This window comes from Nuphar pumila, chromosome 8, assembly GCF_984573655.1.
Source record: "Nuphar pumila chromosome 8, dmNupPumi1.hap1.1, whole genome shotgun sequence".
Lineage (NCBI taxonomy): Eukaryota > Viridiplantae > Streptophyta > Magnoliopsida > Nymphaeales > Nymphaeaceae > Nuphar > Nuphar pumila.
In genome coordinates, this window is record NC_143256.1 from 117,251,359 (window position 1) to 117,266,001 (window position 14,643).

At 36.5% G+C, this 14,643-nt stretch overlaps 1 protein-coding gene across 1 annotated transcript in view; it reads left to right on the plus strand.

Annotated features, from left to right (window-relative positions):
- Window positions 1-14,318, plus strand: part of LOC149830361 (clustered mitochondria protein-like) — a 71,547-nt gene extending 57,229 nt beyond the window's left edge. Inside the window, exons 25-30 of the mRNA XM_090016469.1 lie at window positions 7,032-7,151; window positions 10,425-10,734; window positions 10,822-10,929; window positions 11,003-11,074; window positions 13,284-13,868; window positions 13,955-14,318. Of these exons, the coding sequence (XP_089872595.1) occupies window positions 7,032-7,151; window positions 10,425-10,734; window positions 10,822-10,929; window positions 11,003-11,074; window positions 13,284-13,733 (1,060 nt within the window). The 3' untranslated portion in view covers window positions 13,734-13,868; window positions 13,955-14,318. The remainder of the gene's footprint in view (window positions 1-7,031; window positions 7,152-10,424; window positions 10,735-10,821; window positions 10,930-11,002; window positions 11,075-13,283; window positions 13,869-13,954) is intronic.
- The last annotated feature ends 325 nt before the right edge of the window (window positions 14,319-14,643 follow it).

A 14,643-nucleotide genomic window follows, 5' to 3' on the forward strand; every position in this document is an offset into this window, starting at 1 on the left:
TTAGAATATCCTTCATAATAGTCTTAATTATCGATAAGATGTTTACTCAGGGGATTATGTCAGTATTGATGCACTTGGGGTGCATTGATTCTTTTTACCACATTTTTCCTTGTGAAAATTTGGAAAAATTGTAGGATAATGCACCCAATAATACATAAAAGTTAAGCAAACAGAAATGAAACCTCCAAACCATAGTCACCCAATAATTTTTCTTTTAGTTTTTCATTAAGTGGTTTTTTCTTGAAAAAATCTCCGGAGTTTTAACATTTTAAAACATTTAAAAAGATAATAAAATAGTAGGTTTTATAACATTTTTCTTGCAAAATTATAAGGGTTAGTTTGAAAGTTTTTAAAATACAAAAGAAAGAAAAAATAATAACTGGACTTAAAGTATATAAAAATAAGGCTTATTAAAAATATCCTGATAATCTCGTGATATTATTGTGATATTTTGAATTCTGGTGATATTTTGAAAATATTTACGATATTTTCTGATTTTATTGGCTTACCTTAAATTGCCAATAATATCACAATATTTTCAAAATATCAGCGACATCAATGACTATTTTTCCAAATCACAGCTTGGAGTTTATTCTTTCTTCATTGGTTATTGAGCTACATGTGATTGTTATGAACAAATCTAATAAATCCTGCATGTATGATGTCGGGATCATTTATTCTTCTGGATGATGTCATTGTAATGAAATAGGCGGAAGCACCAATAGAGCAAAAAGGTACTCTTAAAGAGTGACCACTAGAGCCAAGAACACAAACACCAAATGTGCACACACAAAACTCTCAAAAATAGAAAATGACTTAAAGTCATAAGTTGGATGTTATTGAAGAAAAGAAGAGAAGGGTGAAAAACCCATACAATTACAAGGGGGAACCTCCTCTTTATATAGAGGAGGAGAGCACTTTAGAAGGACCATAAAGGGGGCTCCCTTCTAGTCGTTGGGAGCCCCAACGGTCATAAATATGACTGTTGGGGCCCCAACGACTAGATGGGTGGGGCCCCTTTATGGTTCCAAAAAGCAAAAACAGAAAATAAAAAAGGAAAAAGAAAAAGGGGAAAAAAGAAAGAAAAGTAAAAAACAAAAAAGTACATATGGAATTTACCAAAACACCCCTATCGGGTTTTTGGTTTATACAAAACAGGAAAAAGCTATATAATTATGTATATATACGTATATATACTTATATATATATACGAATGTATATATATATAAGTATATGTATATATATATATATATATATATATATATATATATATATACATAATTTAACATGCCCCCTCAAACTTTACGGGGAGAAGACCGAAAGTTTGCCAAGAAGAAACTTCAATCGTGGAGTTGGGAGCGCCTTGGTGAAGAAGTCAGCTAGTTGATACTCTGAAGTGACATATGGCAATGTGATGGTCCCTTTGAGATATTCGTCTCGAACATAATGGCAATCCATTTCGATATGCTTGGTCCGCTCATGAAAGGTGTGATTGCTGGCAATGTATATCGCACTCTTGTTATCACAACAGAGCTTGGTGGAAGTGGAAATGGAAACGCCCATGTCACCAAGAAGACTTCTGAGCCACACAATCTCCATAGTTGTCATCGCCATAGCTCGATATTCAGCTTCAGTAGATGATAAGGAGACCTTCTGCTGCTTGTTGCATCTCCACGAGATGAGAGATTCACCTAAAAAAATGCAAAGACCCGTAATTGAGATCCGATCATTGGGATTTCCTCCTCAGTCAGCATCTGTAAAAGCAGTCAATTCAAGAGATGAGGAAGAGGATAAGAAGAGTCCCTTGGAGACGGTATTTTTGATATATCGCACAATTCTCATTACGGCCGCCATATGAACTGTAGTAGGAGCGTGCTGAAATTGGCTCGCTGCATGAACCGCATGAGCTATGTCTGGACGTGTGATGGATAGATAGGTGAGAGATCCAATTAATTGACGGTAGGGGGTTGGATCTTCAAGAAGAGCACCATCTTCAAGTCTTAGTTTCGCATTGATAACTTCAGGAGTCTCCACTTTCTTTTCATCAGATATTCCTGATTTGGTACAAATTTCTGCAGCTAACTTCATTTGAGATAAGATGTACCCACGTGCTGAATAAGCCACTTCAATTCCTAAAAAATATCTCAAATAACCAAGGTCAGACATATCAAAAGTATCTTTTAACATAGACTTAACATCATTTACTCCCTTTTTGTCATTTTCAGTGATGATCATATCATCAACATATAGCAGAAGCATAATAATGGAGTCACCTGTCCTTTTGACAAAAAGAGCAGTGTCAGTATAGCAAGAAAAAAACCTAAATTGATTAATACATTACTAAATCTGTCATACCAAGCTTTAGGAGCTTGCTTAAGTCCATATAAAGCCTTTTTTAATTTTAAAACTTTTCCATTTAAATTCATACCTGAAGGCGGTTCCATATAAACTTCTTCATTTAAATTGTCATTCAAGAAGGCATTTTTAACATCAAGTTGAAAGATTGACCATTTTTTAACAGAAGCTATGGCAATAAGGGCTCGAACACTAGTCATTCGAGCAATTGGGGCAAAAGTTTCATCATAATCTACCCCATACTCTTGAGCATATCCTTTGGCTACCAATCTAGCCTTATATTTTTCTAATGAACCATCACTCTTAGTTTTTACCTTAAACACCCATCTACATCCAATGGGTTTCTTGCCATTGGGAGGATCAATGATTTCCCAAGTTTGCGCCCTTTTAAGGGCATTAAGTTCAAGTTCCATGGCTTAATTCCAATGAGCATATTGTTTAGCATCATTGTAACGAGACGGTTCATGAAAGGAGTGAAGAGCAAGTAGGCATGCTCGAAAGTTAGGAGAAAAAGAGTCATAAGAGACAAATCTATTTGGTATCTTAGGAACACAATTTGATCTTCTTTGAGAGGTCTCTTCTATTGACTCACTTTGAGAAAATCTTTCAAGGGCACAAGGAGGATTTCTTTCATTCCTTCTAGAGTAGACTTGTATTTGTCTTGAAGCATTTTCTTCTAAGTTTTGATCATTACTTGGATGTTCAACAAGATTTTCATTAAGAGGTTCACTAGGATCAACATGATCATCTATGATGTTTTCTTGAGGTAACAAGTCAAATAAAAAGGAATAGTCAATATTTTCATTTGGTTGGTGCGAAAAACCATTTTCTTCTTCGAGGAATGTGACATCTTTTGAGATATAAAGTTTATTCTTAAGCATGTCAAAGCATCGATATCCTTTTTGTTTTTCGCCATATCCTAAGAATATACATTTAATAGCCCTAGGAGAAAGTTTATCATTTTTTTGAGTTAAAACAAAGCATTTACATCCAAAAATTCTTAATCTTTTATAATCGGGAGACATATTGTAAAGTTTTTCAAATGGAGAAAGATTTTTCAAAGAGGATGAAGGGATTCTATTGATGAGATATGTTGAGGTTAGAACCGCTTCGGCCCAAAAAGATTTTGGGATATTTTTTGAAATCAATAATGTTTTTGTAGTTTCTATTATGTGCCTATGCTTTCTTTCCGCAAGACCATTTTGTTGCGGAGTATTGGGACAAAAACGTTGATGACAAATTCCATTTTCTTTTAAGTAACTTTGAAAATCATTAGACATATATTCACCTCCCGAATTGGACCTAAGAATAGATAGATTTCTCAAAAATTGATTTTTAACCATTGCATGAAATTCTTTAAAGAAGGAGAAGACTTCGGATTTGCGACTTAGGAAGTATATCCATGTAAATCGAGTTAAGTCATCAATAAAGACCACATAATACGAAAAACCTCCTTTAGACAAAATGGGAGAGGGTCCCCACACATCGGAATGAACAAGTTCAAATGGCCGAGTGGTAAAGTAACTTCTTTGAGAAAATGGAGTAGCTTTAGATTTCCCAAAAATGCAATCTTTACAAGTCATGTGATTGTCTTTACAAGTATTGTTCAAAAAAGGAAAAAGAGACATTTTTACAAAATTTGGATGACCAAGTCTCTCATGCCAAATTCCAATACTTTTGTCTTTTACAAGATTGCAAGATGACTTAGATGGAAGCGTCAAAAAATCCATAAAATATAGATCACCCCTTCTATGGCCTTGCCCAATAAGCTTCCCTGACTGGAGATCCTGCACGGTGCAATCTTTAGGTGAGAAAGAGACTTGGCATCCATGATCGGTGATTTGGGAAACGGAAAAAAAATTTAAATTAATTTTTGGAACGATTCTTACTTTAGGAACGAAAAAGTTTTGAGAATTTTTGAAGTCAAGTGTTCCAATACTTTCAATTTTTAATGATGTTCCATCGGCCGTTGAAACATAGGAGGACATGGGTTCGGAAAAAACATTTGAAAGAGAGTTTTTATGAGATATCATGTGAAACGAAGCACCAGAGTCTAGTATCCACATACCTGGAGGTGATGAAGAGTAGGCGATGGCGGCTCCGGATGTTGAAAGAGAAGACTTGAGAAGGTGTTGGAGAACTTCGGAGATGTGATTAAGAGTTTCTTTGATATCTCCTTCTTTGGGACTTTCTTCCTTCTTTGGAGAATTTTCTCCAACCGCGGCAACCTTTCCTTTAAGCTTTGGACAAACCGGTCTAATGTGCCCCGGTTCATTACAATAATGACATATAATTCCCTTTCTAGGTCCATAGTTATTTTTGTTAAAGTGGGGAGGCCTATATGCTTTAACATTCGATCCGGGCCTAGTAACGGCCAAAACTTCATCACTCTTAATGCTCAAGCCAAGTCGAGTTTCTTCTTGACATATCTCGGCAAGGGCATCTTCAATAGGTAGGGCTTTGCTTCTATGAAGAAGAGATGCCCTTACTTGTTCAAATTCTGGGCGAAGACCATGAAGGAATTGAAAGAAGTGCTCCTTTTCAATTTGTTCCCTTCTTAGCTCAATATCTTGTGGAGCAACCCATTTAGGCTCAAGAAGGACAAGCTCATCCCAAAGAGGGGTTAGAAAGCTAAAATAGTCCCGGACACTCATATCCATTTGTTTGGTGGAACGAATTTTTTTTTGACAAAAAAATTGTCGAGCAAGATCCTTTTGGGTATACATACCCTTAAGGAAGAACCAAGCCTCATTGGCCCTTCTAAATTTGGCAATATTAGCACAATTTTTAAGGTCTACATTGTTCATAAACCATGCCAAAATTTTGGCATGGTTACTTTCCCAATCCTCAATTTTGGATTGATGTTCATTAATGGCTTTGATGCGCTCATCGCCATCTAAAGCTTTTTCAACCTCATTTTCAATTTTGGTGAGAACAAGAGAGGGTTCGGGAGTAGTTCCCATAACAAAACCCCAAAGTTTCTTACCTCTTAGATGATTTTCCATAGCGGAGGCCCACATGAGATAGTTGGACCCATTTAGCTTAAAAGAAAGCTCCACTTTAGAGTCACGATCCATCGGCACCAAGTATACTTCCTTCAAAACTTTGAGAGGCACGCGTTCCAAGATGCCAAAAGAAAAGCCCAATCGCCAACCGAGCTCTGATACCATGTAATGAAATAGGCGGAAGCACCAATAGAGCAAAAAGGTACTCTTAAAGGGTGACCACTAGAGCCAAGAACACAAACACCAAATGTGCACACACAAAACTCTCAAAAATAGAAAATGACTTAAAGTCATAAGTTGGATGTTATTGAAGAAAAGAAGAGAGGGGTGAAAAACCCATACAATTACAAGGGGGAACCTCCTCTTTATATAGAGGAGGAGAGCACTTTAGAAGGGCCATAAAGGGGGCTCCCTTCTAGTCGTTGGGAGCCCCAACGGTCATAAATATGACTGTTGGGGCCCCAACGACTAGATGGGTGGGGCCCCTTTATGGTTCCAAAAAGCAAAAACAGAAAATAAAAAAAGGAAAAAGAAAAAGGGGAAAAAAGAAAGAAAAGTAAAAAACAAAAAAGTACATATGGAATTACCAAAACATCCCTATCGGGTTTTTGGTTTATACAAAACAGGAAAAAGCTATATAATTATGTATATATACGTATATATACTTATATATATACGAATGTATATATATAAGTATATGTATATATATATTTATATATACATAATTTAACAGTCATTACCTTGAGCATTTGTGAGATAACTTGGAAAAATTGCAGCAACCTTAACTTCTTTAGAAGTTAGGAGAGTATCAGGAAGATAGAGCATTAAAATCTGCTAAAGAATTCAGGAAAATCAGTCAATGCCGTTTCTATATTAATTTCTGTCCTATAGAGTTCCCTAACATAAAACTAAGATGATGGCAAGCTCGCAATGAGACTGGTGAAAAGGTGGTTGTCTATTATACATCCATCAAAGCCAACTATGTTGACCATTGTCTGAGATGGATAGACAGATAAGGTTTTCTTTGTTAGAGAGTGATCCTTTTTTAGCAGATACTTGAATGAATGACCATTTGTTATGATTTATGTCATACAGACAAAGACACAGACACAGGTTCTGGACATTATGCAGACATGCTTGGTATGATGCAAGAGCTCTGTAAAACTAGGACATAGTGACAGCCATACATCATGTGTGTGCATGTGATTATGTCCATTCAAAATTCTTAATCTGAAGCAAGAAAACATAAATGTCATCTTAAATGCAAATTATTAAGCAACAATTGGAAATTATTATGATTGAAAACAATTAAGTAAGAAATCTAAGTAAAAATTAAATTGTAAATGATTTTTTTTTGTGTTAGGATTGTAGTTTATGGACCTTAAAATTGGAATATGTATATGTTTCTGCAGATAATAGTCTTTCCTTTCTGAGTTTGATTACTGATCCAAGTTGTGATTGTTAGTTTTTGGATATTTCTACAACTGACCATTTTTTGTAAAGCTAGATAATGTATATCAAAGTTTGAGTTCTAATAACCAATGTTGTTGGCCGAGCAGGAAGCTTGTGTGACACTGATGGTTTGAACATGCATATCTCATTTTCTTCATTTTTTCTTTTTATGCTCAACATTGTTAATTTAGAATCCTTAAATGCTTTTGAAATTTGCAGCTATCTTGCTATGGTTCTCTATCATGCTGGCGACATGGCAGGGGCTATAATACAGCAGCATAAGGAGCTGATCATAAATGAGCGTTGCCTTGGTTTGGATCACCCTGATACCGCCCATAGGTATCCACTCTTTCTTGATACATTGCTTTGACGTGTCTGCATTTATCATGTCTTAGTTGTAAAGCTTTGAGTAGGCATGTGCCTGATGGAGGTCTGCATTTTATAGTATGTAGGGAATGCCTGTCTTTAATCCGCATTTCACTCATGCCCTGTTTGGATGACAGGGGGGAAAACCTGTGTTTTGAGAAACCAAGCATTTGCCAGAAACCAGTTTTTAACTGTTTTTAATTAAAACCTGGTTTATTGGCATTAAAACAGTCATGAAACCAGGTCTTTGAGGTAAAATCTGGTTTGGCACCCAAAACTAGTGTTTTTCAGATTTTACGTTTGCAAAAAGTGTACTTCCTCATTTTCCGCCTTTTGGAAAATTTTGAAATATGTGGTGTGTGCGATCGTAGAAGGCCATTGCGGTTGAAGGGAAAGTTTTATAGGACGACTATTAGACCCGCTTTACTATATGGTACGGAATGTTGGGCTGCCAAGAGACATCATATTCAAAAAATGAGTGTAGCTGAGATGCGGATGCTTAGATGGATGTGTGGAAATACAATAAAAGATAAGATTCGGAACGAAGAGATACGTAAGAAGGTAGGTGTTGCACCCATTGAAAATAAGATGCGAGAGAATCGTTTACGGTGGTTTGGACATATTCGGCGAAGGCCTAATGATGCTCCAGTTAGAAGGTTGGAGAAATGGGAAAATATATTAGTTAAAAGAGGTCGGGGTAGGCCTAGGAAGACTTGGATGGAGATGATAGGAAAGGATATGAATGCTTTGAACCTCACCGAGGACATGGCGTTGGATAGAAATGATTGGAGGAAAAGGATTCATGTGGAAGACCCAAAATGAATTTCTTTTTTGGTTCATATCGCTGACCCCAATTGTTTTGGGATGAAGGCGTAGTTGTTGTTGTTGTTGTTGTTGTGGTGTCTTCTGCTCTGGAAATATGCTTTTGGGCCCCTTTAGGTGCTTCGGGTAACTATATCACTTTCTGTGAAACACACACGGCCCCACACACACACACATAGAATATACAATCTAGCAAAAAACACCATGTTTTTCACATTTATCTTTTTTTTATGCATATAACCTTGGGGATGTGATCTACATGGTTTGTATAGTGGAGACCATGTTTTGGATCATGTGATGTGCCACATAAGCAGGTTTTCCAAATGTGTAAACAAATCAACTGCTCTCAAACCAACCATGGTGAGTGTGTCTATGATGTCAGATTGACTAAACAATGCTTGCATCTATGCTTTCTAACTAAATAGTATGGTACAATAGACAGTAGAAGATATACACACATACACGTATAGGGTAAGTCTTTGGTCCAAATATTCATTGAAGCTTATAATTGCAAGCTATGTCACATAGGTGCGGGTGCGGCACTTTAAAAAAACTTGGGTGCGGGGGTGCGGGGAGTGTGTATATATATATATATATATATATATATATATATTATGTCACATGGGTGCGGGTGCGGCGCAATTTTAAAAATTTTGGACATGGGGACTCGGCTATATATATATATATTTATATTTAAAAAAAAAGTGCACAGTCTGTGACTGTGATTGTGCACAACACACAGTCACTGTGACAGTGCACAGCACAGTCTCTTTATATATATAAAATTATTTTTTTAGTTTTTTCACCCTAAAAATGGACGAATATAGACTCGGTCAACATTGATCGAGTCCAAACGAGGATGGACTCAGCCTCGATTCGTTGACCGAGTCCGGACCGTGTCCTAAGCCGCACCCGTGTACGCATCCGTGTCGGCTCGGGTGCGGTGCCTCCCTAGCCGAATCCGTGTGACTTAGTATATATATATATATTTTTAACCGTTTTAAGTTAACACTATGTGTATTTGTGTGCATTTATGTATTTATATGTATAATATAGATAAAAATGCACTTTATTAGGGTTAACTGAATCTACTTTTGGATAAAAATGGACCTCAATGTGGTTGACTTCACCTAACACAAGGGAAACTGTGTCCAAGTGTCGCACCTGCCTGGTTGCGATGCGGGTGTGGTGCCCTGTTAGAAGAGTCTGTGTGACATAGATTACAAGTTGTTTTGACTTAATCTGATCTGTAGATGCAGCACAGTCAATCTGTTGGTTATCAACCTTTACATTATGTTTTTTGCCACAAAGGTTTTCTAATTCGTGAATATTTGGTGCAGTTACGGCGTTTTTTTTGAATTGTTGGAAAAGCTTGCACACGTCAGAATCTTGTGATTGAAAAGCCAATCCCGACTAAACAGACCATTTAGATCACTTCTGTAGGGCTAGATACACTCAGAAACACATCAGCAATGATATATTGGTCATTTTAACTTATTGATAATATATGACGGGCAAACCTTTAATTACTTCTGTAAAATTAATGATTGAACATGCAATTTTGTATTTAGTAAAAATAGTCGTAGAGGCTGCTTGCAAGTGCAAGACAGATCAAAGATATTATGTGGGGCTTTCCATTTTATCATATTGTGAAAGAAATGCTGTCCTTAATTAGATGGCTTATTGATCTCTCTTATAATGTGTGTGTGAGGGGGTTGGGGGGGATGTGTGGGGATGCACGCATGTGCGTGTATGCATCTGTGATGCGTTTATAATGGTGTTTGTTAATGTCCATTGCTATTGGTGGTGGTGATAATACAATTGATATTTTTAATTGACCCGATTCTTTAAATGACAAATATTGTGACTTGTTTGTAAAAATTAAACAGTGAACATTGACGGCCATGCTGCCTTTCCCTCTCTTCCATATATATATATAGCCACTAGAATATGTTAACTAGAAATATCTGAACTGGAGTATGAACCAAGATTTTCATTTTTTTTTAATTTTTTCTCTTAAATTTCACCATACAGGTGATCTAGATTCTTGGTTTTATAGAAACAGACTCTTGGTTCATCATTTTATGATGCATAAGAAGGATCTTTTTAAGGCTTGAAAATCAACGGCTCATAATTTTTGTAAATATTTAAACATACAAAAATCACATTTTTTCATCAAAAATACATGATCCAACAGTCGATTCCTAGCAAATGGACCACGCCGAATGCATCTGCCGGGTTGGATTTGCAAAAAAAGTGTCAAAGATGCCTAGTTCACACTCCGGTTCACATATTTCCAGTTAGCATATTCTAGTGACCCTATATATATATAGATATATGCATTTATTTGTTTTTATATATTTATGCTTGTTTTCATGTTTATTAGCATCTATGGCTGATACTTTAGTGGTGATGTCTTTACAGCTATGGAAATATGGCTTTGTTTTATCATGGCCTTAACCAAACGGAACTTGCTCTAAGATATATGTCGCGGACGTTGCTACTGTTAAGTTTGTCAAGTGGCTCAGACCATCCTGATGTTGCTGCAACGTTTATAAATGTAGCAATGATGTATCAGGATATTGGAAAAATGAATATTGCTTTACGTTATTTGCAAGAGGCCTTGAAAAAGAATGAACGCCTCCTTGGTCAAGAGCATATTCAAACTGCTGTCTGTTATCATGCACTTGCCATTGCCTTTAATTGCATAGGAGCTTTCAAGCTTTCTCTACAAGTATGTGCCCGATGACAAAAACCAACTTCTAGGAATTTTATTTTTTGAATTCATAGATGATTTATGTTCTCACCATTTGTTCTGCAGCATGAAAGGCGGACTTATGACATACTTGTTAAACAACTTGGTGAGGATGACTCAAGGACACGTGACTCACAAAACTGGATAAATACATTTAAATTGCGAGATATCCAGGTTAATAGATTTCTTGGTTCTTTTGGAAGTAATGATGTTTTATAATTGAAAATGAAGAAAATTTGTTGTACAGTTTAATGCACAGAAACAGAAAGGACAAATTGCAAATGCAGCATCCGCCCAGAAAGCAATTGATATTCTTAAGGTATGTCACTCTTTGCTGTTTAATAAAATTTGTGTTGATAAATTGGAATTGATTAGTCAGGATATTTGGAAGTAGATATTCTTAAAGTTTGGTTTTTGTGTTTGGATTATGTTGTCTACAACCATAAGCTTACCACTGCAATTGTTTACACTGATTTGTAGTTTACAAACTTCTCAGTTTGGGTGAGGAGAAAACTTGATCTTTTTTTATGGGAAGTGTGTGTGCGTGGATGTCTGCCTATATATATATATATATATATATATATATATATATATATATATATATATATATATATATATAGTAATGCTCTGGTTCTCGGGGAGCACCTACTCCCACCTAAAGAAAGCTTTAATTTTCAAAGTTCTTGAGGCATTTTATTAATCAGACCATATAGATATGATCTACATGCCTTTTTTAGTAGAAAACAAGTTTTGAATCACATGATTGTAACCTATATGTAGGTTTTTCAACAACAACGCCTTCATCCCAAACAATTGAGGTCGGCGATATGAACCAAAAAGAAAATCATTTTGGGTCCTCCACATGAATCCTTCTCCTCCAATCATTTCTATCCAATGTCATGTCCTCGGTGAGGTTCAAAGCATTCATATGCTTTTTTATCATCTCCATCCAAGTCTTCTTAGGCCTACCCCGACCTCTTTTAGCTAATAGATTTTCCCATTTCTCCATCCTTCTAACCGGAGCATCATTAGGCCTTCGCCGAATATGCCCAAACCATCGTAAACGATTCTCCCTCATCTTATTTTCAATGGATGCAACGCCTACCTTCTTACGTATTTCTTCGTTCTGAATCTTATCTTTTAGTGTATTTCCACACATCCATCGAAGCATACACATCTTAGTTACACTCATTTTTTGAAAATGATGTCTCTTGGCAGCCCAACATTCCGTACCATATAGTAAAGCGGGTCTAATTGTCGTCCTATAAAACTTCCCCTTCAACCACAATGGCAGTCTACGATCGCACAACACTTCAGTTACATTTTTCCATTTCATCCACCCAACCTTAATCCTATGATTTACATCTCCATCAATTTCTCCATTCTTTTGAATGATAAATCCCAAATATTTGAAACAGTCATCCACCGCTATTTGTTGCTCACCAAGCTTCACTACACTCTCATCACTACTTCGTTGCTTACTAAACCGACATTCCATATATTCTGTCTTACTCTTACTCAACGTAAAACCTCTTGCTTCCAACGTAAAACCGACATTCCATATATGTAGGTTTTTCAAGATCTTTAAAAATCAAGGCCCACATTGTACCAAAATTTCAAGGCCTAAAAAACCTTTTTTTGTCCATAAAACATGATCCAAAGCATGATTCCTATAAAATAAACTATGTTATAATGCATCCATAAAGTTTGATTGAGAAGATACAACTTGCATAGTTTCTATTCGGTTGGAGTAGGTGCTCCTGGATCACCGTAGCATTATATATATATATATATATATATAGAGAGAGAGAGAGAGAGAGAGAGAGACTACCAATGAAAAAATTTTGGTGTTTTCAAAATTCTGATCGTACAGATGATTGATTTACTAGAAATCGACACTTGGATCATGAGTTTCGGATAGAAAAAATGGCATTTGGAGGCTCGAAAATTTATGAAAATTGTACGCCGTTAATGAATTTCTTTTTTGGTTCATATCGCTGACCCCAATTGTTTTGGGATGAAGGCGTAGTTGTTGTTGTTGTATAAAGACCTATCCATGCATCGGAATCAAATGCTCCAAGAACTGATTCTTATAAAAACAAGCATATAGATCACATCTGTACGGTCGGAATTTTGAAAAAAACACTAAAATCCAATAAAACGTCTATTGGGTAGGTTTTCATTCCTATATATATATATATATATATATATATATATATATATATATATATATATATACACATATATATATATATATATATATATATATAGAGAGAGAGAGAGAGAGAGAGAGAGAGAGAGAGAGAGAGAGACTAATGCTACGGTGCTATCGGAGCACCTACTCTGTGGTAGGTGCTGCCTACTCAGCCAATGCTCTTCACACTTTTTTGTTCCTTTCCGAACCTCAATTTATATTCTGCTACGTTGGGATCAATGGGTTTTTGGTCAAAGCAATGCTTCTAGAACCTTAAATTGCTGTCATTTTCTTTCTTTTTCCCCCAGTATGACTAATCAGTAATCTATTGTAGGCTCACCCTGATCTCATGCAAGCATTTCAAGTAGCAGCTGGAGGATCTGGCATTACTGGTGCATCCATGAACAAATCCCTCAATTCAGCAGTAATTGGTGAGGCTGTTCCCCGAGGAAGAGGAGTTGATGAAAGAGCTGCTCGAGCTGCTGCAGAAGTTAGGAAAAAGGCTGCTGCCAAGGGTCTTCTCATCCGTCCACAAGGTATTTCAGTCCAGACACTGCCGCAACTAACACAACTACTGAACATCATCAATTCAGGTGTCAGTAGTGATGCACAAGCATCCGAGACGAAGGAACTGGCCAATGGTCCTGTTGCAAATGGAAGCACCGACACTGCAAAAGAAAATGGGCAGATGGGTGGTGAAGAAGTACAGGCCCCTGTGGGACTTGGTGCTGGCTTAGCGTCATTGGACTCCAGGAGAAAGTCAAAACCTAATGCTACATCTTAAATACAAACTCTATGAGAAAAGACAGCCAAGGGGATAGGATGCTCAAAAAGTCTGTTTTTATGGGGTGGGTCGGCAGTTGCATTCATTTTGGATACAATGGCCGTTGTTTGAAAGATTTTCTTTGCAACATCAAAGGTAATCTTCTAGCAGTTTTTTGATCTTTCCGTCAAGTATCAGTTTCATTCTTTTCCTTCTGTATTTACTTTTTTCCTGCTCTGCAGGATGTGGAAAATTTGGGAGATGCTGCCCCAGTGGTGAATAGTTTTTGCAGGTTTTCTTAAGCTTCCCATTTCATGGTCAGCCTTGTGTAGATTACGAACATGTAACAGTGTCTCTAAATAATTTGGTTAGTAGCGCATTCTTCAAGAGCATGGCCAGTTTCTTAGGCTTGCGATTCTTGAAAATAATAATAAGAAACTATAAAAGATATCACTGTAAGAAATGGCGTACTTTGGTATAGTGATGAGAAGAAACATGTAATAGTCCCGCTACATTGTAGAGGAACCTTTTCCTGTATTTTTCTGTTACAAATTTAACTCTATGCCAATTGAGGTGCACTCATTTTTGTATCCTGACTAATCCGTCTCTCTTGCTGTGTTTGTTGGTATATAGTCTTTGTCTGTTTTCTTTTCAGATGGGGTTTTACATGCTTGATTTTATAGGAATCGACTCTTGGATCATTCAATTCTGATACACAGGTAAGCTTTTATTAGGTTTAAAAAATCAATGGTTTCAGTTTTTTAAATATTAAAGGTTTGAAAAATCATGTTTTTCGTCTGGAAAACATGATCCAAGTGTCATTCTTAGTAAATCCACCGTGTTGAGCACATCTGTACCATCAGATTTAAGTAAAGCATGAAAAAATCCTTAGAAATCCCAATTAACACGGCGGTTAGTTAGAAAAGTGGTT